The 25717-nt window shown below is 47.2% G+C and overlaps 2 protein-coding genes across 2 annotated transcripts; one reads left to right on the top strand and one right to left on the bottom strand.

The window, feature by feature from the left end:
• Positions 1–6221: 6221 nt before the first annotated feature.
• Positions 6222–11497, bottom strand: LOC115353346 (olfactory receptor 51E1-like). Its single transcript, XM_030042624.1, has 2 exons — positions 10587–11497; positions 6222–6264 (listed from the first exon to the last, which is right to left on the bottom strand). Exons 1-2 carry the CDS (start codon positions 11495–11497, stop codon positions 6222–6224), a joined length of 954 nt encoding a protein of 317 aa, XP_029898484.1.
• Positions 11498–11681: 184 nt separating this feature from the next.
• Positions 11682–18579, top strand: LOC115353627 (olfactory receptor 51E2-like). Its single transcript, XM_041118593.1, has 2 exons — positions 11682–11722; positions 18096–18579. Exons 1-2 carry the CDS (start codon positions 11682–11684, stop codon positions 18577–18579), a joined length of 525 nt encoding a protein of 174 aa, XP_040974527.1.
• The last annotated feature ends 7138 nt before the right edge of the window (positions 18580–25717 follow it).

Here is a 25717-nt window from a genome sequence, read left to right as displayed (position 1 = left end):
TGCATGCACACACTCATCTTTCATGCACCCTGGCACATTTAGTTTCTTTCCCTTGGGACTCTCTGCCACCATTTTACTCTACATATCAGGCAGTTTCCAGCGTCACTCATTCAGCCTTCTGCGCCGAGAGGCTGCAGACAAACTGTGTTCAGCAACCCTGTGTCTGTGCAGCTGAAAGCAATGATTTGGTTTGCAAACTGCAGCATCACTGCTAGGAACTGCCAGAGAGAAAAATTTCCTCTCGTTACCTATCTTGCCTGTGCTGAAATGATAACATGTTTCTAGCATGAATGTCGTGCTTGAAGTTCCTCTCAAGACCAGCGTGATGAGCAGCCTGGTCGTAGGCATGGCACAGAGAGAAGGGTTGCATAGGGTCTGCTGGGAGAAGAGAATGGCTTGGAGATGAAAATGTCTGCTTGAGGTTATCCAGCAGACCTGCAGCAGAATGAGAAAAAGGGCTCAGGCTTCCAGCAGCCAGTATAAAATGCCCAACACTGACCTTGCTTGAATCACCCCCATACCTATTTTATAGTTGCCCTGGTTTCAGCTGGGATAGAGTTAATTGTCTTCCTAGTAGCTGGTACAGTGCTATGTTTTGAATTCAGTATGAGAAGAAGGTTGATAACACACTGATGTTTTCAGTTGTTGCTAAGTAGTGTTTATACTAAAAGTCAAGGATTTTTCAGCTTCTCATGCCCAGCCAGCGAGAAAGCTGGAGGGGCACAAGAAGTTGGGAGGGGACACAGCCAGGACAGCTGACCCAAACCGGCCAAAGGGATATTCCATACCATGTGACGTCATGCCCAGTATATAAACTGGGGAGAGTGGGGCTGGGGGAATCACCGCTCGGGGACTAACTGAGTGTCAATGGGCGGGTGGTGAGCAATTGCACTGTACATCATTTGTACATTCCAATCCTTTTATTATTGCTGTTGTCATTTTATTAGTGTTATCATTATCATTATTAGTTTCTTCTTTTCTGTTCTATTAAACCATTCTTATCTCAACCCATGAGTTTTACTTCTTTTCCTGATTTTCTCCCCCATCCCACTGGGTCGGGCGGGAGTGAGTGAGTGGCTGCGTGGTGCTTAGTTGCTGGCTGGGATTAAACCACGACAATAGTGTAAGATAAATTCATCTTGTACCAGATATGCTCAAAATCTTATGATTCCCTCTGATCTGTGTCTCAAGGCTCACCCACATGCACCAAGCTTCCTGCAGTGATGTTTCCATACTGTGCTCCCACCAAGTCATTCTTGCTAGTTTTCTGCTTAATCCGTTTTCCCAAAAGCATAGGTATTGCATGTGTATAGGGAAGGGTGTCAGGATCTGTTCATCTGTTTTCCCATCTTAAAAAAAAAAACAACCCTGCTTTCCCAGAACTACAGCTAAGGGGGAACACAGCCCCACTTGGCACACATCAGTCTATTTGCTGGAAATGTTTATAATTTGAGCCTAAGCCAGTCCTAATCATATTTACTGTACAGGCCAGAGTTCAGTGTGTGAGTACTGACAGCAGTGTGAGAAGGGATGGCGAGGAAGGAAGGGGAAGGTAGGGGGGCTTGGTCCTCCTGTGTAAAAGCCTTTACAAGACCCTGTTCAAAACGAGCACGCTCATAACATTTATGAAGGTAATGCTCACTGGAGATATGCAAATAAAGAAGAGGAAAGTGTTTAGGAAGATCCAGGAGAACAGGAGCACCATTGCTACCTGAAATCACAACACTGTCACCAATTGTGGCTTCCTTCTTTTCTCCTAGTGAGGGATTCCACCGCCTGTGTGTCCATGCACAGGTCTGAACTGGAAGGTGAGACTCAAAGACTGTTGCTGTGGAGGTTTCACCTCCCACCATCCCAGCAGTGTCCCTCAGGGTTGCTCCAGACTTTGCAGATCTGGGGCAGAGGACGAAGGCAGGTATGTCCCCCATCCTTCTCTGCTTCAAAAAGTTTCAAAAATGCAAGGGCTGTTTGATCATACGCAGTTTTCTTTGGCTCCAGTGGCTGTGTTGAGCTGGACAAAAATATCCCAGCTGCCTGGAAGGAGAGATTGCAGCCCAGAAGGGATGTCTTTTCCTTGGCAGGCTGTCTTGCCCACTTGCTACCAAAGGAGCAGCTGACTGCGTTGGCACCAGCAGCTCTGATGTCACCAGCAGTGACGCAATGTTTTTCCAAGTCAGCCATCTACTGAGGCTCAAAAATAGCAATGAGGAAAAGAGCTCAGCGGGACCTGGACTTGGACCAGCTGCTCTTAAGACAGATTCCCCAAAGGACCACCTGACCCTGGAGCCGGGCAGCTCTCCTGCTTTGGGATGTCCCTTGGGCCTTAGCATTAAGGGGAATCCCTCTCCTGCTGAGCTCCAGGGATGAGCTCGTAGCACCAGCTAACCACCCAGGGGAGGTGTGATGGGTTAGACACTTAAGATCCAGCAGCTCCTTGCAGGCAGCAGCTCTTGCTGGTCCCTGCTCTGTGTGTGTGTTGACGGTTGTGGTTGAAGACGGTGGAAGTGGTGGGGTTGGGACTACAATCCTGGCCTGAAAGGTGTGGGTAGATGCTGGAGAAGCATGGCATGGGGCCAGGCTTTGATTGTGGTGGGAAGTCGTAGAAGCATAGAATGATAGAATCATTTAGGTTGGAAAAGACCCTTAAGATCATTGAGTCCAACTGTTATCCTAATACTGCCAAGTCCACCACCAAACCATGTCCCTAAGTCCTAGGGAATGATGGAGAAGGGGCTGGAGAAGGGAGGCTTTGGCCAGGCTCCAGTCTGGGGTTGCAGTAAGTGCATGAGGGACTTACATGGGCAGGACTCAGGTCAGGGGCAGCTGTGCATGTGGACAGAAGAAGGGAGGACAGATGAGTCCCCTGGACCCTCCCAAACTCTCTCAGGTTCTGTTGTACAGCTGCATTTCTGTATTTAGTGTTCACCACCTTGCTGCTCATACATTTTTTCAAGTGAAAACCCTCATTCAGTGGTTGTTAATAGAAGTCAGTCTTTTGCCAGAGCACTACGGTCTCCAGCTCTATTATCCATTCTAAAGCTGGTCCACTTCACCACCTTATGAACACCAGGGTGACCTCAACACAGAGCTTGGAAGAAATTAGAGAGGCAGACAGTGCCACTCCAGCATGGTGTTCTGCAGGGAGCAGAGCAGTTAAAACTGTACGGAACACTTTTAAGCCTGTACAACTGCAGCTCGTTCAGGTGCTAAGCCACCCAGACTGCTTCAGCAGAAAAATAGTGTCTTTAATTGAAATCATCAAAAAAACCCTGGGTAAAGTGAAGTGATGTCAACCAATTTCCTGTGCTACCATGAGTGACACACACGAGATCCTCGGTCACCGGTGCTCCAACCTGCAAAAGTGAATGAGCTCTTGTACAGGCAAACATTGACATATTTAATGCCTGACTTGGTACATCAGGTAAATAATACAATGGGGGGATTCAGAAAATGCAGAAAGGACAGGGAGTCCTGTCACAAAGGCAGCAGACTCTGCTTTTAGTGTGCGCAGTGGAAAATCAAACAATCCCAGAGAAATCTGCAAACATTGCAAAGCCCTGTATTTCATTTTCCCATATTAAGCAAAGCTGGTAGATAGAGGTAATTCAGAGACAACCGAGAGGTGAAGGTAGGTCAATGCGACCTGCATATAATTTGCTAAAATACAAACTCAAAGGAGCATCATGTACAGCATGTCCCAGACCTCCACCAGCAGGATAACATTGTCTGAAGGCTGTAAATAACAGCTGGGATGCAATAAATTTACCCTGATGGGGAAGGAATGTCGAGGTAAAGCTGTGAAACTTGCTGCTGGTGTGTGACCTCAATGAGAGCGGTGCCTGATCCCCAAACTCAGAGGTGCATGCTGCAACTCTTAGACAACCATTGTTCCTTAGGGAATTCCTTACAAGCGTGGTTTCTGCCTCCTCGTGCTCGCCATCCGCAGCACAGCTCCACGAGGAATGGCTGGCAGAAGGAGAGGGCACAGCATTAGCTGTAGAGAGACCACTGTTTTGCCAAAAACAACAAAAAAAAAGTGTGCGTGGAAAGTACACTTTGCTTTTAGGTGCATCCCCAAGAGCCTAAAATGGTATCAAATGGATCCAGGCACTTGCTGAGGGCAGGAACAGCCATGGTCTGCTCTGCAGGAGTATTTCCTTCTTAGAAGGAAAAAGAAGAATGGTGCCAATTAATTAATTCAAAGGGTTTCCAGGTTGCCGGGCCCCATCTGGATCAAGGTGGCTGGATCATGGTGCAGGCATGCTGCAGGAATTTTACATTTGTCTTCATGCCGTTTCACAAGGTTTAGAGAGACCGAAATTCCAGAATATCATTTTGAAAAGGTTGAAAAGACTTCGGGGTTTGATGTCTTCAGCATATTTTGTATTCTGTAGGTTGAAGTAGTTTCATTCTGATAAGGCCAAATGTGTCCATTCACTTTATCAGTCTGCTATAATGTCATGATTTTAAGAAGATATCACAATGGGCATCTCAGTAACAGCAGTGAGGAAATGAGAGCAGAGCTGTGAGAAGAGACAGTAACAACATTACATTGCTATTCTGCAATGATTTCTTCAAAATAAATCACTGTGACATCATCGAACTGGTTGAAATTCAATCTGGCAATTGAGAAAATGTTATCAGATGACTCTGCTTTCAAAAGAGACCTGGAGAAGAATCAAGGGGATTTGATAATTGGCATATGAGTAACTGATGTTGAGTGAAGTCAGAATCTTGTTTCTGTTCATGCATATACAATTTTTTGTTTGTTTGTTTCACAGACCAGTTGTATATCTGAAATGGTTTCTCAAAAAAGGTGGGGTGGAAGCAGAGCAAACATGCAAAGGAGAAATACCAGTGTAACCAGAGATGCAATTCAAAGTATTGGAGGGAAAATTTCCATTAGACGTTGCACTCATAAATCTTCCAGTTCCCTTGGGAATAACATCCCCTTGGGAAGCAATTTTGTGACCAAAATTCTGCTTTTTGAACAGACTGGTTTACTGATCTCCTGCAGAGCTGCCTGGTGTTCCTGCTGACAGCCCTGGGCACACGGAGGTGTTTCCCCAGACTGTGCACAAGCACGAGTCCCTGCAGGAGACAGGGAAGGGGGGAATCAGGGAAGACCGATGGGAGAGGGGCTGGTTTCAGGGCTCTGCGGCACTTGTCCTGTAATGGCCAGCATCATCACAGAGGTCGGAAGATGAGACACCACAAGGACTGTAGGGCTGGCCACAGGGTAGCATACTCAGGTCCCACAGGTTGTTGGCCTTTATGCCTAAAGTGGCCATCTTCTCTGCCCTCAGGTTTTTAAAAGAGTATTTAACAAAGTCAAAGCCTGAGAGGACAATGCAGGTATCTCTGGATAAAGTCACCGCTCCTACTTTCTCCATTATCAAGGTCAGGAGGAATGAGATATTTCTCTGAGGTCATTAGTCTGATGAATTCACTGAAGAGCACTGCAACAGGGACACACAACCAGGCTAACCTCATTGAGGAAGAAGGTGTGGGCAGTGCAGGCACTGAAGGCAATTTCCTTTGAATTAGACCAAATCAGGCTCAGCGTGGCTGGTGGTATCAGAAAAGGTAGGACTGGATCTGTGAGGACTTGCACAAAACGCAAAATGTATATGGCTGCATGGAAGCATCTCTTCACCTTTGCAATACAGAGGATGTAGCTTCTAGCAAGTATAAGGAGATCAGAGCACAGAGGCTGGACAGAAATGTCACTGCCACACATCAGGATGGATGTTTGATGATTAAAGATGCTGCTGTTGCTGGGGAATAGTTTCTGGACACTGTAGCCCAGAGTCAGTAATGCAGTACCCTGCAATAGAAGCAGAGATTAATACCTAACCAAGTGCCCTAGGGATCATCAATGCCATGATGCTACAGTTTTATGCTGTCCATTCTGTGCTAATCCTATAAACTATAGACAATTTGGTCAAAAGGGACTTCAGGATGTCATCTGGTCCATCCCTCACACTGAAGTGGGTTCACGGGTTTCTAAATGAGGCTGGATAAACTCCCCCTCTCTGCAAGAAGGGACACAATGGTAGGACCAAGAGCCACAGGACTCACCATGCTTAACCAAGGTGCTGAGAGGAGGAGGAGGAGGAAGAAGAAGAGGATGTGGGAGAGCCATCCCCTGGTGACAGTGGGCATGGGCTGGTCAGGTCCCTGTGTGATCCAATGAGGCCAGCCTCAGCAGCCATAATGCCTCATTTACTCCCACAACTGGAGACTAGGATTATTCTGCAAATCCTGAAACCCACCCAGCATAACCCACCTTGAGCTTCTTGAAGGACACTTGTGGGGCAAAAGCTGAGGATTTATTGATGCATGATCTACAGAGCTATGAACACCTCCAATGGCTCACACCCACTGGGTGAAATTTAAGATGAAGTGTTTGTTACCTAGGATGTGGTTTTGGGGGTAGGATTTAGTTTGAAGTTTCCTCGTTTGAACCTACAGAACATCTCAGCTCACCTTAGAGCAGATGCGCTCCACAGCTCCATGGACTGCATCAACTCACCACCTCTGACTGTCATGGGAGCTTGGACCCCAGGCCCACATGTAGTCCCAAATTTGCGACACTGAATGCAGACCTGAATCTAGGGAAACCCGGGAGCTGGATTTTTGGAGTTTTTCCTCAGCACTTTGAAAAGCTGTATGCCCTTTTATGGTGTCCCACTTTGTGTACTTAAAACATCCAATTCATTTTGGCCTCAACCGTGATCTACTTCATTCTCAAGGTTGAGATTAATGTATGAAATCTGTTTACATGGAGCTAAAAGCAGCTCTGTCTGGCAATGTGCAAACATATGGATATGGAGGCATAAACAGAGGATTTTGTGGACTTAAACTAGGTCAGAACATTAGTCCATGTCCAATTACAAAGATAAAATAAACTTTCCCAATGAACGTGTAACCCTTCTCAGGATTGCCCCATTCATGTTGATTTACTACAAAGTTCTCTGGAACTTAACAGGACCTCATAACAGTGAAGTCCCAAGATGCATAAGCAGAGGAGTTGGATGGTTGCTACTAAAATAATAAAAAGAAAAAAATATCTCAGTGGTATGCATCAGAGTATCGCAGATCTGACCCAGTTTCAGAGCTTGTCTATAGACTCTAACTTCATAGTTAGGACCCAGTTTTTATGTCTTGCAGAGCAGATGAAGCTTTACCAGTAAGAAAGCTGTGCTGCTGCAGAGCGCCTTCCCCCTTTCTTGGAAGAAAACCCCTGTGAAATCTGTTAACACAAAACCAAATGAATCCGTTGCAAGGGCTGTGCATGGTTAGCTACTTCAGTAGGAAAGTCGCACACACGACTAAAATGTGAGATGGGTACAAAACACAAATGTTGACCAGAACAAGAAGCAAGTGAGGCAGTGTCTGGACATGGTTTATTTTCACATCCCTGTGTAGCATCATCAGAGCTACTGTACTTACCAGGCTGTGAAGGTGCTGCTGTGAAGTAGAAGTTGACAACTTACTCTGATTGCTGGCAAAGGGAAATTTTTGTGATGGCAAATGTAGTATGTACGTACAGGGCTAAGCAAATGCAGATAAGAGAAAGGGATCGACAGGTGGAAAGCACTTGTAGAAAAATTGGAATGTACATTATTGCTTTTGGCGCCGTCGATGGAAAGTCAAACATAGAAAAGCAAACAGCAAACATTAGGAAGACGCGTGGTCCTGTCAATTATTAAATGAAGCTGGCAAACTGCTGTGACTCAGAGACAGCTGGAGAATAGCTGGGTTTAGGGGGAGCTGCAGGTATGGCAAATGCATGCAAGCCTCAAGGTAGCACAGTTCATATTGCAAACCTAAATCAACAGGCAGCAAGGTACCTGGCCACATTACTCTGTAAAGTGGGTGAGATATGTTTAGGATAAATACAAATTAACATTACTATGGATATCATTACTCAGCATCACACAGACCTTTCCGGGCTGCAATGCATTAGCTGTGCTCTATCCTTGAGTGAAAGGCCACCTCCAGGAGGGCTGGGAAGCTCCATTAGTGCCAGCAGGACAAGTTGTCATATCACCTCTGTCACTGGAAGTAGGTGAACGGGCTGGTTGGGGTTGGGTGACTCGGGGCTGCGGCGTCAATTGGCACTGCTTGGCTGAAATGAGGGGAGCTCATAGTTTCACCCATTTGTGGATTTTGCCTGTGAGGCAATTGGTTCCAAACAGCCACCAGATTTTTCAGCAGCTGACATGCTTTCAGCTGCATTAACCTCCAAGGGAACTGCTCGGTACCTCAGGGAACTGCTATCTACTGTCCGTGAGCTGATTACAGCGACATTTGCTCTTCCCCACAGCTCGCCCAGTCTGACTCGCTAGATTTAGCAAAACATTCAAGCATGAGATTAAACTGCTTCTTCATGTGTTCAAACAACAACATGCCTGTGGTTATTGCACAGTGTAACACTGCTGAGCACTCGCGTCTTCATGGTTAGGTTCCCAGCTTCTGACCTCTTGTTGGCAGATAGGAGCAGCTTGACAATTTCAGCAGGCACAAATGGACATGCACAAATTCCCTGTCTTCAGGCATCTACTTTACAGACCCCTGGAAAAATACAGGAGAGAATTCTGGCAGCTTTCCACCATGAGGTGAGGCCCAGTGTCTGCATGTTAAACACTCACATTTGCCTTGCATTCACCTTTATTTTTGCACGGAGTACATCTTTCCTCCTGCAGACACCAGTCCTTTCCCAGCATCTGACTGACATGACACTTTGCAGCATGCGTAGCAGCACCCATGTATTCTTGCTGGTTTTACTGCTTGGCTCCTGCCAGTGACAGTACCCAAGAGACTGTGGAAGAGACGGAGCATGTCCTTCCCCTGATGAAAAAGAAAAACCCAGGTACAATTTTCTCATAACTCTCTCATGCTTGCCAAAAAAAAGTACCTAACTCCCTTTCACAGCACTGATCCTTGCCATGTGGATTCTCCATAGCAGCACCTAGGACAGCTGGGAGAAGCTCTCAGTACGTTTGCCAAAGCAGCTTTTGGAGCTGTAGGGAGTGGGTGGGAAACAAATAAAAAACTAAAGAGAAATACCGATTTTTTTCTCACTGCCAAAGCTCTCCAGCACATCCCTGCAGCACAGAGCATCTCCCAGCTTGCTGGGACCTGCTAACAGATAGCCAGGGCATCCCAAGCTCCAGTCCTGATCCTGACCTTGTAGATCTTCTTTGCACGGCTGGACACTGACCCTGCCAAGTGCCTGCCCTGAAATCGGTGGTTTCCTCTGCCTTCATCCCTCCCCAGCACGAGTGTTGCTTGCAGCATCACTGCAGCACACTCTCTCCCATTAGATGGGGGCCGCTGCCCCCTCATCTGCAAGGTCATGGTTTCTCTTTCTCCTCCTTTTCACCCTGCTCCCTCCTTCTTGACCACCCAGCTACTGGGATGAGCTGAGATAGCCCAGAGAGGAAAGCAGCCCATGAGGAAGACTGAAGGCACCCATTTGGGGCAGAAAGGAGCAAAGGGTTTGGTATCACCCTGCAGACATGACAAAGTCACAGGGATTTGGCTTGCAGGGAGGGTTATTTTACACAATGACAAGGGTGGTTGATCAGGAGGTAGATTGCATTGGGACAGGGTGGAGGGTCCTCTAATGACAGCCTGACACTCTGAAGGGGATAGCTCAGCCAGCCCGGGTATGAAGCATGTCACTTATGCATCACGTGCGTCCCTAAGGAAATGTGGCAATATACAAATAGCACGACGTGTTGCAGGATGTGTTTGGACTGCATTGCGTGCCCATTGCACCCTATACCTCCATGCCAGACCAACCTACCCTCATTTGAATCATAACCTGGGAGGCGGGGAGAGATTTTTCGTGATATTCCCATAAGAGTTATAGGCAGAGCAGATGATATCATGAGGCAGTAAAAACCATACACTCCCCTTGCAGATCCTGCAACAAGACTGGACTGTTTTCTGTGTGTGTGTCCTTGGGTTACAGTCCATAGGCCATTAGTTCCTGTCTTCATAACTGTAAAGATGTGAATCACATTATTTGTGTAATGAAAGCCGAGGAGTCTCATATGATCACATAACTGTGGGAACAGACACTTTCATATAATGGATGGACATAGGGATGTTGGAATTAAAAGCACAAGTCTGGCAACACTTTTTCAGGGACCAGAACTGCTGTTAGCAGTGAATTCCTCGATGAAAGCCTGCTCTCAGCAGTCTTCTCTCTCCCCACCTGCAGGGGAGGACAGCTTAATCACATGGCCACACCAGCTCTGCCTGCCTGCAGACTTTCTGAGAAGTGGGACATCCCAAAATGGGAGGTGGAATAATGTGAATTGCCATAATCCATCCCTCCATGGAGAGGAAAAGAGCTGTAAGAGGTGACAGGTTTCTCCCAAGAAGTGAAGGCATATGAGTGATTTTCTCCAGGACATTATATTGCCCATGAGCAGTATCATCATCATGATATTGCTTATGAGCAATACCAGTCTGGGGAGGAAAGGAAGGAGGAGACTGGCTTTGGGGCATTGCCACTCTGGGACTAGACCTCCTGCTGGGTCCCTCTCTGGCAGAGCAGGATGAGGAACCGCCTGCGGATCTGCTTGGTTTTCCAGCTGTACACGAGTGGGTTCAGGACAGGAGGCACCAGGAGGTAGGCATCGGCCAGGAGTGTGTGAGTGAGGGGGGGCAGGTGCTTCCCAAACCTGTGGATGATGGACAAGCCAATCAGTGGGATGTAGAAGATCAGGACGGCACAGAGATGGGAGATGCACGTGCTAAAGGCTTTGGCTTGTGCTTCCTGGGAGACAATGCTCAAGATGGCCCTGATAATCATCATGTAAGACAGGAGGATGGTCAGGGAGTCCAGTCCCTTGGTGACTATCACTGCCGTCAGCCCATACAAGCTGTTGACTCTGACATCCCCACAAACGAGCCTCAGCATGTCCTGGTGCAGGCAGAAGGAGTGAGACAGGACACGGGGCCTGCAAAAAGGCATATTCTTAATAAGGAGAGCAACAGGTAGCACCACACAGATGCCCCGCATGAAGATTGCCCCCCCCACCTTCATTATCAGGGAGCTCGTCAGGACAGAGGCATAGCGCAAAGGGTAGCAAATAGCAACAAAGCGATCAAAAGCCATGGCCACCAGGACCCCAGACTCGATGGCAGAGAAGGAGTGGATGAAGTACATCTGGACAATGCATGCCTCGAAACGGAGGGAGGTGGACTCGAACCAGAAAATGGCCAGCATAGTGGGCAGGGTGGAGAGAGACAAGCCCAGGTCTGCCACAGACAGCATGGACAGGAAATAGTACATCGGTGTATGGAGGCTGTGGTCTGTCTTTATCATCCAGAGTAAGGTGCAGTTCCCCAGGAGCATGAGGAGGTACAGGCAGCAGAGAGGCAATGCCATCCAGTAGCTGCTCGTTGGCAGACTGGGAATGCCGGTGAGGATGAAGATCAGGGGGCTGGACCCAGTCTTATTGGAAGATGACATCTCACACACTGATGGTCCGCAGGTCTGGAAATAATAGTGTCTTGGAATAAAAGTCCTGCTATGAGACACCCCACACACCCCAGCCGCAACAGTGTTGGCAGGACAGGCTCTCAAGAGCCAAAAAACCCCTATGCTGCTGCCCTCATGCATAACCATCACATCAACCAAGGAAAAGCCACCACCCATGAGTCCCAGGATCACTGTCCGGGCTGTGCACAGCAGCAGGTAACGAGGAAAGAGCAGTGCAGCATTTAACGTGTCTCCCCTAGCTGTAGTCCCCAACATTTAAATACCCAGAGTTTGGGGAGATTTGGTGCTTAGCCCATTGGGACGTGCCCGAAAGCTTCTCAGCAGCGCAGGTAGGATGACAGCCTGGGGCCAGGGTGCTCCTGCCTGGGGAAGGAGGAGAGGAGGGATGGCCGGGAATGGGGCTGACTGCTCCCTGCAGCCGGAGAAGGAGCAGCCTTGGCCATGCTGGTCCCTGAAAGGCTGAAGTGCCCGGACAGGCTAGGGAAGGGGGGACGGAGGGGGAGAGAGATGAAGGCAGAGAAAGGTCAATGTTTGTGCTGAACAGAATGAGGTCAGACCACAAGAGATAATGTCTCACTCTGAGATGAGAAGTAGCCCCATTATATGTGACTCTGTATTGATTTCTTCCCTTTTTGTTTAAGTATGGCAAAATGTATAATGTTTTAGAGAGCTTTATCAGCTAAACCTGCAAGTCAATTAACCAAACCAACCCTGATGGAAGGAAAATGGATTTGTGCTTTACAGCTGCCAAAAAGGTTAAATGGAAAGGAAGAAATTCAGAGGCTCAAATAAGACTGAGAACCTGAAGTGGTGTTTCGTCTGCCTGAGGCCATTAGAAAACCCAGCAGCAAACACCAGGTCTCTATTTAAGCACTCTGGAAGCTGCCTGCTTTCCTGGGCAGCTTCCCTGCCCCAGAGCATGGGTGATCAGCTGCGATGCTCAGTGACAGGAAGCTGGGGCAGGCGTGGGAGATTTCCAAAGAAATATTCCAAACAGGCTTCTCTGCAAATGCAGTTAAATATAGTGCAACTTAAAAGCGCCAGCGGAACAGCTGGTGGTCACAGCAGCACATCCTCATCTCTTGCCACAGCTGATCAGGGAAAATGTGCTTGTCTCTATTTAGCTGGAAATGAATACATTTTGCATAACCGAGGAGCACAAACTGAGTAAGTTTTGTCCCAGAGTGCATCTGCACACACTCTGAGACCTCATCTGCTATCAGAAAAATAAATAAATAAATCAAGATTTCACACTGCCAAAGGGTCAGGCCTGAAAGACAGCTCAGAAGCTGTCAAACACCTGCTTCCCTGTTCAGGGGAAACTGTCACATAGGGACGAAAGTTAGAGGTGACTGCCCCTGGGTTGAGGGAAAAAGTCTCTCTGAAACTGAACCAAGCAGTGTGGGAGAGGGAGAACCAGGACAGCAAAAGAGGTAACTGAGGATGTAAAGAACCTAAAACTGAGGAGCTGAAGACCCCTGCTTTGCTCCTGTGGGGAGCAAAGTCATCATAGAAATAAACTTACATATTCTATTCATGTAGCACTTGAGAGAAAGAGGAACATTTTTAATTATTGATCAAGATCAATGTTTAGGGTGGCTTTTCATATCAAGCCCATCCGTATATATCAGATCAAAATTAATATTTAGCAAAGCAATTTGCCATCTTAGCACTTTTCTAACATGCTGGTTTGTTGTTTCTGCCAGAGACTTTTGTAAATTCTTGTTTTGATGCAAGCCCACAAACAAATAGTTCTTGTAGGGGAAGAACATCTCTAGTCTGTCATCTTCAGGCAGCCCATCCCGTACTTACCCCAGGTCACTGCAGAGGACACAGGCTGGGGACCAGGAACAGCCCTGGCTGCGCACGCTGCTACAGGCAGGCTCTGGGCAGAAAGCTGGAAAGCCGTATTTAAGCCAGCCAGAGCAAACCCCATGGGTCTCACCCAGGGAGTCACAGCTGATTTCTTTGCTCTTCAGGGGGTGTGAGCACCACGGGACTGCGTACAAGTAGGTTTTTCTGTCTTCTCTGAAAAAATGGCAGAGTGCAAAAATGGGAGTGAAGGAAGCTTTGGGGCACTGGCTGTGAAAAAAAAAAAAAATGACAAAAAAATGTGTATTCAGAAAATTCCCCAGTTTTGCCCTGCTCTGTGAAACTTTTGCATTCTGGAAAGTGAAGAGACCCAGCCCTGGTGCCTTGCACCCCCCCAGGTGCCTCCATGCAGCTCCCCGATTTATGCATAGGTACACTTTATATTTGTATACGTGTATATATCTCATTTAGATAGATAGATAGGTTAAATACAAGGAAACAAGGGCAATAAGAAAAATCCCTAAAAGGTTCCCAAAAAAGAGCACAAACCAAAAGAACCAGCCAATGGATTCATAACCAGAAACTTTATTTTGAGAATTTTTTTTTATTCTGTGATGAGTTCACATAGAGACAGTGGGTGATGGGGTACAGAGATGGAGGGTGGTGGGGTGCTCCCTTTGTCCCCAGCTGTGGGGAGCCTCCAGCTGCCTGTTCCCCACCATTGATGGGGTACAGACTGGGACCCTTTGGTCAACATCCTTTCAGAAAGCTGTGACACTCTCTGGCTGGTGGTGAGGAGGGAGAACACCAGAGCATGGCGTGGTCCTATGGTATCTCTGCAAATCAGAGGAAGTCCTTGCTGAAGGTTGCTGTGGATCCAAATTATTTACATGAGTTCGAAAGGAGATTGGGAGACTCTTGGAAGAGGGATTGCTGAGGGCTGCCTTAAAGCAGACCAGCCCTCTCCTGAAACAAAAAAAGCAGTACGCTGGGGGAGAATTAAGGGGCATGATCAGTCACCCCCCGCCAGTTTTGTATCATCTGCCGACTTGCTGAGGGTGGACTCTGCTCCATCATCTGGGTCATTAATGAAGTGGTTAAACAGTACTGCCCCAGTATTGACTCACTAGTCATACTAGTGACTAGCCTCCAGCCAGACCTTGTGCCACTGATCATGACCCTTCGAGCAGGGCAGCTCAGCCTCTTTTCTCTCCTGGGTCTCAAGGAGCCTGTCCAGAAGGTGAATATTTTGGTGTGGTGGGGAGAAGACCAAGAATCATTTCACGATGCAGAGCTGCATATACAGATAAAATCACCCAGAGCAGCCGAGTTCTTCCAGCATGGTGCTGCGCCCCAGGGGACGGATAAGGGTGTCCTAAAAAACAGAGCAGCCTGGGGCTTGTCCCATGTCAGCAGCACTGAGCCTGGCCGGGACACTGTTCTGCAATAAGTGCAGGTCTGTGGGTGCCTTGGGAAGCTGTTGGGTTTTGGTGTCCAGGATCTCCTCCATCATCCACGTGTGACCTCTCTGTGCTCTTGCAATCTGGTTTTATCTGAGGTTCATTCTGCCATCTGCAGCACTGCACTTTTTGTGATTGTCAGGATTTGTCCCAGACTTACCCCAAACTGTCTCCAAACACCAGGAGCCTGAGCTCAGACTCTGAGTTGCTGCAGCTTAATGAGCTGTGAGTGCCAGACAAGCACGGTCATTCCTCAGGGGCTGCGTTACCTTTCAGACATGATGTAGCTCAGCTCTCAGTGAGCAAAGCTGAAGCCACGCAGAAGTTCCCAGCGTTTTCTGGGGGTTAGACCAGTCTCTCCAATACTTGCTGCAGTTCAGATGATGCAAAATACCCTGAGAAAGGCTCTGACTGCTTTGCTTGTCAGGCAGGGTCTTTGTCAGGACTGTGGGAGGAAAGAAACTATTCCCAGATGGCATTTTGTGAATATATTTATCAGCTTGAAATTTCCCTGTTGTTGCCATAACATACCTTGTGCCCTAGCTGAGAGCACAGGGATGGGAGACATCTAAATTGACAAACGATACTATGAACACAAAAACTACAGAATTTAGACTAAGCAGAAACACGCTCACTTTGGACTTGCCAAGGAAATTTTTTACCCTCAAAGTCCCCTGGAACTTAAATTTACAGTCCTTACCCTTTACTGGGACTTCTGTTCTGTGTAAGATAACATGTTTACTTGCAATGGGACAAAGCATTTACCACCACCTCCTTCTTCCACAAACACCACGTGTCTGTGTCTGTGATAGACCCTATCAGGAGACCTTCAGGAGTGCAGATGTTTTCAGCTGTGGCAACTGTTCAGCGCCCAGCACGATGGGGTATAAGTCTGTGAATACTGTTCTAAGTGGTAATAGTGCAAGTTGCTCAAGGGTTGTACTGCGTATTTGAAATACAGAGGCCATTTTCCTTCCCTGCTAGAGTCAGTGCAAATATTTGCACTGGCTTCAGTGAGGTAGGGCTGAGTCTGAGCCAGGAATTCAAAGCAGGATATACTAATGTTTCTCTATGCTTCATCCTTGCCTCTAAATTCTTGTTGCCAATTATAATAGCATATTTGATAAATACTGTTCTTCACTTCAGGGCTGAGGAGCTCAAGCAAATCTGCATGGACCTCATGTCAGCATTCAAGAACATCAGCTTCAGGGTCGCGTTTTTCCCCCTGACAGGTTTCCCAGGCTTGAAAACTTCTCACCTCTGCTCTGTTTCACTGTGAGCCTTGGCAATGCCTCCTCATCTTTTATGCAACGAGAGGACTGAATCCCATGTACTATTTCTTGGCCGTGTTGTCCATTGTTCTGTCTGCCTTCAGGTCGTATTGTGCTGGGAATATTCTGGTTTAAGTACAGGGAAATCAGTTGCAGTGTTTGTTTCCCTGAGATCTTCTTCACCCGCTCACTGTTGCTCATGGAGATGTCTATGTTGCTGCTGACGGCCCTGGGTAGCTTGGAGGCAAACCACAACCTCCTGCAGTACGAGTCAATTTTATCTGCTTGAGGTATGACCATGGTGGGACTGGTGTTCATGTCCTTGTTGTCTCTCTCAGGAGGGAAAGTGCCTGCAAGAGGCAAAACTGCAAAAACTGGCAAGTAGATTTTTATTTTTTAAAATTTTCTACAATAGCATCAGCCCCTTATTGTGGCCCACTGTGATGTGCATTGGTAAAGTACAGAGCACTTCTCTGGAGGTCTGTCCTTAGCTTGGGTCATGGACCCAACCTGGTTGGGACACCAGGGGAAAGTGAAGGTGGAAGATGCTCTGCACGGGGCAGGGCAGGGTGTAATGGTAGAGAAGTGCTTGGGGCAGAGAGGTGCGGAGGAGTGGGGGGTTCCTAGGGTGGATCCTCGCTGATAAGAGAAGTTGGGAGCTGGTTCACTGTGCAAAAGGGACAATGGAGCAATAACATCTTCAGAGGGTTTGTGATGTTTGATCTGTGGCTGAAAGCAGGACTATTGAGGGAAGTCTAGGTGAATCACCCCCTCATCATTGCAGGGCAATGGCACAGGACAGAAAAGCAGAAGGGAGGATTTTGCCAAACATAGGAATTGCTCAGGTCCGTTACAGGGAGCAGGTCACCCTTAGTACCTAGGTGATGTTTCATTAACAACATTTGTTTTAAAAAATGACCAGGTCAGAATTTCTTCTGAAACCCACATCACTGTCCCCGTTGCTGTTGTCTCAACACTCTGAGCAGACACTGCTTTACACTTTCAACAGCCAGGAATGTCAGTGTCTCCAGCCCTTTTGCAACCAAACCAGTTCTGCAGCTCCAGTTTGCCTAAGCCACAGTCAGTGCCTTTAACCCTCAGATCTCTCCTTTCCCCTCACAGCTGCACAGTTTGAAGCACAAAGAGGTGGAGGGTTTTACTTTTCACCCACTGACATACATGTTCTTAATGCACACACTGGTTCCTAAGCAAGGCGCATCATCACTATCTTGCAGCAGTGAGCTGAATGGGTTTAAATACACATAGTTTAAATAAAGTGTGCCCCAAACAGCAGTTAGGGAGGGGACAGCAAAGGGCATGACTAGTACATGAAGTAGTCCTGGTGACCGACTCATCCCAGTTGCTTCTAAGGTAGATAATAAATAACCCACAGAGTACTGCTAACCTGCTGGTGGTCCTATAGGCTGTATCAATACTGTATCAATAGCTACCAATGCAAACTATTGTCTTTTTTTGAGTGTCAAGCACCCTAAGGGAGGCATGGTCCCTGTTGAAGGGGCATTTCCCTTGGCAAAGAGATTCTTTGCATGAGTGCGCCTTCTTAATGTGTATAAATACCTGATGGAATGGAGTAATGAAGACAAAGCCACATTTTAAAACAACAAGAGGCAATGGGCACAAACTAGAAAAACCAGGGAATTCCATTTAAATGTAACAAATATATTTATTTTTTTTATGATGATGTTTATCAAACACTGGCACAGGTTTCCCAGGGAGGCTGTAGAGTCTCCATCCTTGGACATACAGAAACCCGAGGTATACACGGTCCTGGGCAACCTGCTCTGTGTGACCCTGCGTGAGCAGAGGGGTTGGCCAGGATGATCTCCAGAGGTCCCTGCCAGCCTCAGTGACTCTGTGACTCCGGATAGCAGATACACCTGTTTCACAGTATAAAAGCACTGCTCTGTTGGTACTACAGTGCAGCCTTTATGCTAGTAATGAAGTTTCAGTATAAAAAAATAAACACCCTTAATGTTCTAAGACTTCCAGACCACCTGGCTCCAGAGGAGAGACAGAACCAAGTCCTCCTCTGCCCCTTCCATTCTGCAGCTCCCGGGTGCTGTCACACTCCTTCTGCCTGCACCAGGACGTGATGAACCTGGCCTGCGCCAACACCACCCCCAGCGTGGTGTACGGCCTCACCGCCATCCTGCTGGTCATGGGGCTGGACGCCATCCTCATCTGCCTCTCCTACATCCTGATCCTCAAGGCTGTCTTGCGGCTGGCATCGTGGAAGGAGAGGCTCAAGGTGTTCAGCACCTGCGTTGCCCATATCTGCGTGGTCCTGGCCTTCTACGTGCCCGTGATCGGGCTGTCCGTGGTGCACAGGTTTGGGAAGGACCTGGCTCCGCTGGTCCATATCATCATGGGGAACATCTACATCCTGGTGCCTGCTGTGCTCAACCCCATCATCTACGGGGTGAGGACCAAGCAGATACAGAGGATCCAGATTTCAGTTAAAATTTCTGTTGACAGAACTGCCCATTGAACTGCACCCAGCTCTTGAGTTTTCTTGGCTTAGCTTTGGGGATGGGGAATGTGCTTCTCTTCTTTGACTATGCAGCATGCTGCCTGAGCCCTTGGCAGGCTCTCAGTCACTATCACAACACAAATAACAATAATTTATGACTGCAAATTGTAGAGCAAATATACTTTGTGCAGCAAGCACTAGTACTGTAGTAAAAGACTACACAAGCCTGGCAGGTTCATGGCTTTATGGATGCAGTCAGAGCCCTTCAGGAATCAACATTTAGCTGGGACTTGTTCCTTTCCTCGCAGTGCATCCCAATGCATCCCAGAAAGGCACTGGGACAGACAGACAGTATAAAAACACTTTCACCTACTATTAACTTTTTCACTATGTCTTCTTCTTCTTGCATTTATTCACTGCCTATAATTTAGAAAATTATTTTTGGAAGAAACAGATAAATACCACTTTGTGGAAGCAGAAATCTCTAGCACAAATCTGATTAAGAGCTTCATTTCCTGAATTGGGAACAAATTAACTCATTATCCACACAGCACAAAGCAAAACAATATTTGTAAACAGCAGCTCAAGATATTTGTGGGGAGGTGTGCTGGGTGTAGCTGGCAAGGTTTGGGTAGTGGAGGGGGCTGCAGGGGTGGCCAGGAGGGAGGTCCGGGGCTGCCCTGTGCCCAGCACAGATGGTTCCAGATGGATCAATAACAGGTCCATCATGCACCAAAGCTGAGCCAGCCAGGTGTGTTTGTGGTGTCTCTCTGAAAACTTATTTAAGAAAGGGCAGAAAATGTCAGACTGAGAGAGGAGTGAACAAAAAGAGTGAGAAACAGGAAGGAGAGCACCAAGGTCAGAGCAGTAGGAGGTGCTCCATGGTGGTAGAAGCACTCCCACTGAAGGGACCGTGGACAGTGGAGGACCCACACCAGAGCAGGTACACCCCCAAAGGGACTGCAGCCCATGAATAAGCCCATGCCAGAGCAGATAGACCGCAAAGGGACTGCAGCCCATGAAGGACCCACACTGGAGCAGGTTCACCCCCAATGGGAATGCAACCTGTGGATGAGCCCATACTGGAGCATTGGAAATGAGTGAGAAGGAAGTAGTGGCAGAGAGAAACTGCTATGTACTGACCCTGACCTGCACCAATCATCACCTTGCTGAGGGGACTGAGTGAAGCCTGCGGTGATAACAAGAAGAGGAGAAGAGTCTGGAGTGAAGAAGTGACTGGGTACCACTTATATTTTCAAGGAGTCATCAGTCCTAACTCCAGGATGCCTGTTTCTGAGTGGGGATGGACAGCTCATAGCACAGCATTGTCTATGCAAAAATAGGGCTGTGTTTTGCCTCAGTTTTAATGAACCTATACTGAATTTTACTGTCCAGTTTATCACTTCATCATTCAGCCTTGCAAAGTTCTCATATAATCCCTCATCTCTACTACTTTGAGTATAGTGGTTTCATAAAAAGCTTCATAACATCCCAGTTCACATCCTTACCTAGATCTCCGATCAGTAGAAGAAGTACTGTTCCATGTAGCATGACTGAATCATGGCAAGAGTGTGAAGCCCATCAAGTAAAAAACCATGATCACCATTGGTCAGATATTAAATTCTCTGGTGCTTATTTGGATTCAAGACATCTCTCCTTCCCTGGAGCAGGTGGAGAAGGCAGAATGTGGTCCCCCAGCACCATGAGGGTGGCACAGTCCTGACAGCCTCCTCTCAGGATGTCTCTGATTCTCCAGGACCCCCGGAGCACTGCTGCGGGGGCTCTGCCAGCTGTGCACAGAGGCACAGCCACAGCTGGAGAGCGGATCTCAGGTGAGGAGGACTTCTGGTTTGACCCAGCACAGGCACTTTTATGAATTCCCAGCTTAAACTAAGAAAAAAATCATGCATCATCAGAATTCAAGCTGGGTTTCCATCCCACAACAGATCAGGACCTACATCAAGGCTTGGTTCAGATCCTCTCTTTCCTCCCCCCTCGCACAACTCATGCACCAGACTCCCTGGGATGACTCACCAGATTCCTGACCAAGCTGAGTAAGCAACAGCTCCTCTTCTCCAAGGAGCTCTGGCTCGCCAGCCTGCTGAGCAGACTTCAGAATCTGCTCCGCAGCTGGGGAGTTTATAGCCAAGCTGGGTCCTGGGAGGTTTCACAAACCAGTCAGCAATGTCAAGTCATTTTCCCTCTCTCGTCTTCAGCTCCAGAAGACCAGGATTAACTCCTGTCTCTCAGAGCTGGAAGAAACCCTTGCTGCAGAAGAAGGGAGGCAGGGCAGTGATTTACCTTCTCCCTAAGCTGCTTCTCTTGGCCAGAGCCCCAGGAGACTTTCTCTGTCTCTTTTTACAAAACCCAAGCAATTAATTACTGCCACCATCTCTGGAGGCCCATCCAACCCCCAAAAGTGCCCAGCATTCCCCAAGATTTCTTCTCTAGCTCTACCAGAGGTCTCATCCTGGGTGGGTAGACTTCCCCCACCTTCTGTCTCTCAGTCACAGCACTGCGAGCAAGGTGCGGAGACCCCAGGTAGGATAAAGGATGCAGTAATCTCAAAGTGGTGTTCAGTGGGCAAGGTGTGTCGCTGGTTCACCTCTGCATTATCTAGAGCGAGCCTCCACTCAGGTCTTCTTGTTCCTGTTTGCACTGTGATAATGACAAGAGGCCTCAGAGCAGAAAAGCTGCCCCATTTCAGGCACACAAATGCAATACTTTTGCTTGTAAAGGATGGGAACCCATCCGTTGGATTATACAGTGGGACTGCATCTGGAGCAGCAGGCTGCCTGGCAGGTCCACATTTGGCTTACATGCTGAGGGAGTCCTGGTGTGAGATCGCAGCTGGGAAGGGCTTTCTGAAGAGGTCCTTTTCAACACGGATGCTGGGTGCCCACCCAATGTGGTCCCCAGCTGTTCTGGCCTCTCCCTACCTCTGCGGTCAGATGTCCCTGGTCCCTTGATGGCCAGGTCAGACTTTGGAGTAGGAGAGAAGCTATCATTTGGCTGTGGGGACACTATTTGTGGTAGGACAGGACTCAGGATGGCTTCCCATCACACCAATGTCTCCATTCCCCCCGATGCTGCAAGAGCTCCTGAAATCACACATCAAGGCAGTCCTGTGTGCCACATCAGAAGCAGGCTGAATATAAGTTGGATACCCGAAGCCACCAATGAATTGTATGTTGACAAACATGAACGCAGGGAGAGCCCAGCTGATGGAAATACATGTCTGAAAGCAAAACATGTCTCCATGGGTGTGTGGCCAGGAATGGCGTATGGAAGAAGAGGGGACAAAAAAATAGACCAAGGAAGCAAGGAGTTTCTATTGGGAGCAAAACAGTCTTGACCTGGGGATTTTCACTTAATTTCATTTATGACAAATTAACATAAACTTTTAATAATTCACTCATGCATTGAGGAAAAAAAAAGAATAAAAAATATAATTGGAAAAAAAGAATTAAAAATATAATTTAAAAAAACATTTAGGGAAACACCGTTCCTCCCCCTTTCCCTGATTTTTCATCACTCCAGCATCTCTTCTCCCCTGTCCTAGTCTTAACTCCCCATGTTGTTGCCACGTGTTGCATTCCTGCCCTCCCAGTCCCTTTGGTGGGGTGACAGTGGTGCAGGAGGTCTGGATCAGTGCGTGGCTGTTTCCTTCTGCTGCTCCTTGGTCCTTACTTGCTCTCCTCTGCCCCAGCTTGGGTCTCCCATGGTCCTTCAGGGCTGTCCCTGCCTCAGCGTGGGTTGCCTTCTTCCAAGAGCATCTCCAACCATGCCATCTATTAGTCTGTAGCGAAAATGCCAGCAGAAGCCACAAGGCCCCTTAAACTGATCTTCTCCTCCTCCTCTACAGATTTCTGCTAGTTTTGGTTGCTTTCTTTTGAAGGACCAGTAGCCCAAGGGGCCAGCACACCCATAAGTCATTGCTCTTTGTGTCATGTTTGTAGTTGCCAGACTGAAACAGCTGAAAAACCGACATTGATCCCAGATGCGGTGATTATCTGAATGGCTTCCTGCCCTCCTTCCCCAAGACCCCTCTCCCTAAATACCATACTGATCATCTGTGGTTCATACATGACCTCCACCCTCAGAGACTGCCAGGGAATACCTAAATTAGGTCCAAAGGATCAGGACTCATTTACAAAGTATTCACTAAAGTTCATGGATGCTTCAGGATCCTCAGGTGAAAGGTGACATTAAAATACAGCCCTAAGAATCCAGGCTGCTGTCTTGTGCCCCAGAAGGAGTGCAGTGACACTGGATCCAAATCCAAAGCAAGTTTTATACCAATAAAATTAAGCCTGAAGGACACATGCATCTTTGTGTGTGTACCCGGAGAACAGCCAGTCGTGCCCAGAGGGATATTTGCCCACCCAGAGATAAAATCTTCCCCCTTTGTGGACCAAAGATCTGTTTGGCACTGCTTAATGCTGAAGCAGACATAACCCATGCAGTGGGAAAGAGGAGTGAATTTGTTTACAAACCATTGCTATTCCTGGTTATTCCCAGACAGCAGTTTCTCCTCTGTGATGATTAGTGTCTCTGAAGTCCCAGCAGTGAGTGATTGAGGTAATCAGGTTCCTTAAGGTGTATAAATATTTCCATGTGGGTCCTTTTGGCATGTTGAGGAGTTGCTTGGTTGTTGAGAGAGAAAAAGTATTTGAAGATGATGTAGGTACAGCCAGGGTCACATCCAAATCATCCAGGTGAGCTGGGTAGACTTTTTTTTTTTTCATTTAATCTGGTGTTATGCCAGTATTTTTAAGCATAGTGCCAAGTTCTGAGCCAAGTTCAAATTTTAGCCAGATCGGGGTGGAATATAAAACAATCTCTCCAGAAAAGCTACTATGCAGATATGCCAATACATCTAAGTGGAATTCATCTCTTATTGAGTTAATGAGCTACTTTATTACTTCTAGATATCCCACATTAAGTGAATATTGTGGTCGAGAACTGCCAGTCATACACCTGCAACCTCAGTTTTCTTCCTTGCATAGGTTAATTACCACAGTGCTAATTGTTTGGCTGCAAGCTGTTCCTTGGTTAAATCAACTTGAAACAAGCTGTAGACACATAGGTGTAACCTCTGCTAACCCAGTCATCTGTGAAGAGCTGCAATTACCTGATCATAGCTCTAGTCCTGTCCTTTTTGCTTGAGCAAACCTGAAGAGGATGGCAAACACCACAAGGAAGGTAATAATTTGTTCTTCTCCCTTATGGAAAGGACAAAAGTCATGAGCTCTAGTGAGACATAGGCTTGACTCTAGGAAAATGCTCTGAAATGAGTGATTTGGGGAAAGTATTGTGTTTTTGCAATGGGAGATCAGGTCGTGCATGTATCTATCAGAGATTACTTTTGATCTTATACTGGGGAGGGGGTATGGACTGGATCATTACTCTAGCTCTCTTAAAACCCAAAATTCAAGGGATCTTTTTTTCATGACAGGCTGTATGCTGATCAGGAGTGCTGGATGGCTGTTAGCTCAGTCAGATCAGCGTGTGGTTGCAAAAGGAGTTGGCTATATGTTCTTCACAGGCTCAGACTGCATGGCTGGTAGATTTACAATGTCTAAGAATGACACAAAATGTTACGTGCTTCAAATCTGGTAAATTTAATTATTATTGCTTAGCAGCAGAGATGCAGAGCTGACAAAAATGAGTGAGGAAAGAGTTAAAATCTCAGCTTCAAGTACCAGGATCTATTCCCTCCTTGCAAAGTGAGGAAAGCTTTGCCAGTATGCTAGCAATCAAAGACTTCAACTCCTTTTGCACTTTGTTCAATACCAAGCAGGTCATTCTCTGAGGGTATTTTAATCTGTTTCACTGCTTAAAAACGAAGTACAATAAGTTTGCAACAAATCTAAATGGGGTACAGCAAGCTAGGTCAAGGTGCCTGGTAATGTCCCCCATTTCTAGAAAATCTTCCGGATTTTGCCGACTGCAATGAGCAAAACATGTCACTTTACAAGTTACTGAACTACTTAATTGCACAAAATAAAACTATCAGCTTTTTGTGCCAATGAAGCACAAAAAAAATGCTCAGAACAGGCCTGAAAGCACTGCTCCACTTGAGCAGCAACAAGTCTGAAAGTGCTGCTCCCATCCCTGCTGTTGCATGTACAACTGAAAAATAGCCAAAATTACAGTATCTTCCTAACATGGCATTTGTATGTAGGCTGCAATTGCAGCCATTCTTGGGGGTTGGTGGTAGAAGTGAGAGGTCCATGCAAGGCTGGGTTGGAGTTGATGTGATGAAGGAAGAGCTCCTCCAGGTGCGATCCTCTGTGCAGGGTTGGGAGGTGGCACTAGACGCCTGTCCCCATGTGCATGCGTGTTCAGGGTCCGGAGGCACCTTCGATTGCTAGCACACTGGCACCGTGGCTGCAAGGCATGTCAAGAGGAGGACGCATGAAATGTAGAGGAGGTCAGGTATGACGTGGATGAAACTGAAGCGCAGTGGGGACAGTGTCTTTGCATGACCCAAATGGGCTGGTCAGAGAGACTGAGCTAAAGAGGTTGCTGCCTTGGTATTTCATGTGTTTGTGTACCCAAGAAATCAGACCCTGCTAAGGGACCAGAACTGGCACAACACTGTGAACATAAATGAAAGGACCCAGTAAAAACTGAGTCTGATGCTTGTTGAATAGCATTATTAAATAATCTGGATAGCTTTATTATACAAGATGAAGTACAGGTAACACTGCCCAGAACAGTACACAGGATTTGTAGATTAATTACCTCTGGCAGAGAGGAGGGAGGGAGTATCTGCTTTTTTCCCAAGCACAGGATTACAGGATCTCAGATGTGTTTGCCCTTTCCAGATAAATAATTCTGGCACGAGACATGTTTCCTGCTGGACTGGCTTGTGCCAGCTGTGGCTCTGCCTCCCTGAATTTATAGCCAAGGTAGCTGACTACTCTGTAAACGGAGTCCTCTTTGCAATAAACTATTATAAATAAAATTGTCTTGGCAGCATTTTCACAATATTGGCTTTGCAGTATTCAGCCTTACATTGCAAATAGCAATGACTAGAAGCAGACTGAAATGCCTGTTGGTTTGTGTCATGTGGAGGACTCGAACCAGTTTGGAGGAGAGATGAAACTATTTAGGGGTCAAGGAAGTCAAATGTCTGGAAAGCCGAGGA

The sequence above is a fragment of the Aquila chrysaetos genome, chromosome 19 (assembly GCF_900496995.4).
Source record: "Aquila chrysaetos chrysaetos chromosome 19, bAquChr1.4, whole genome shotgun sequence".
NCBI classification, from domain to species: domain Eukaryota; kingdom Metazoa; phylum Chordata; class Aves; order Accipitriformes; family Accipitridae; genus Aquila; species Aquila chrysaetos.
This window is presented reverse-complemented; position numbering and strand designations above follow the sequence as displayed.

Bases quoted from the DNA above. Each gene is read 5' to 3' on its own strand.
- LOC115353627 (XM_041118593.1), top strand. From the start codon at position 11,682: ATGAGTCCCAGGATCACTGTCCGGGCTGTGCACAGCAGCAG. The intron at 11,723-18,095 runs GTAACGAGGAAA...ACCTGGCTCCAG, and splicing joins CGGGCTGTGCACAGCAGCAG to AGGAGAGACAGAACCAAGTC.
- LOC115353346 (XM_030042624.1), bottom strand. From the start codon at position 11,497: ATGTCATCTTCCAATAAGACTGGGTCCAGCCCCCTGATCTTCATCCTC. The intron at 6,265-10,586 runs GTTCCTCATCCT...GGTGGGTTTCAG, and splicing joins ACCAAGCAGATCCGCAGGCG to GATTTGCAGAATAATCCTAG.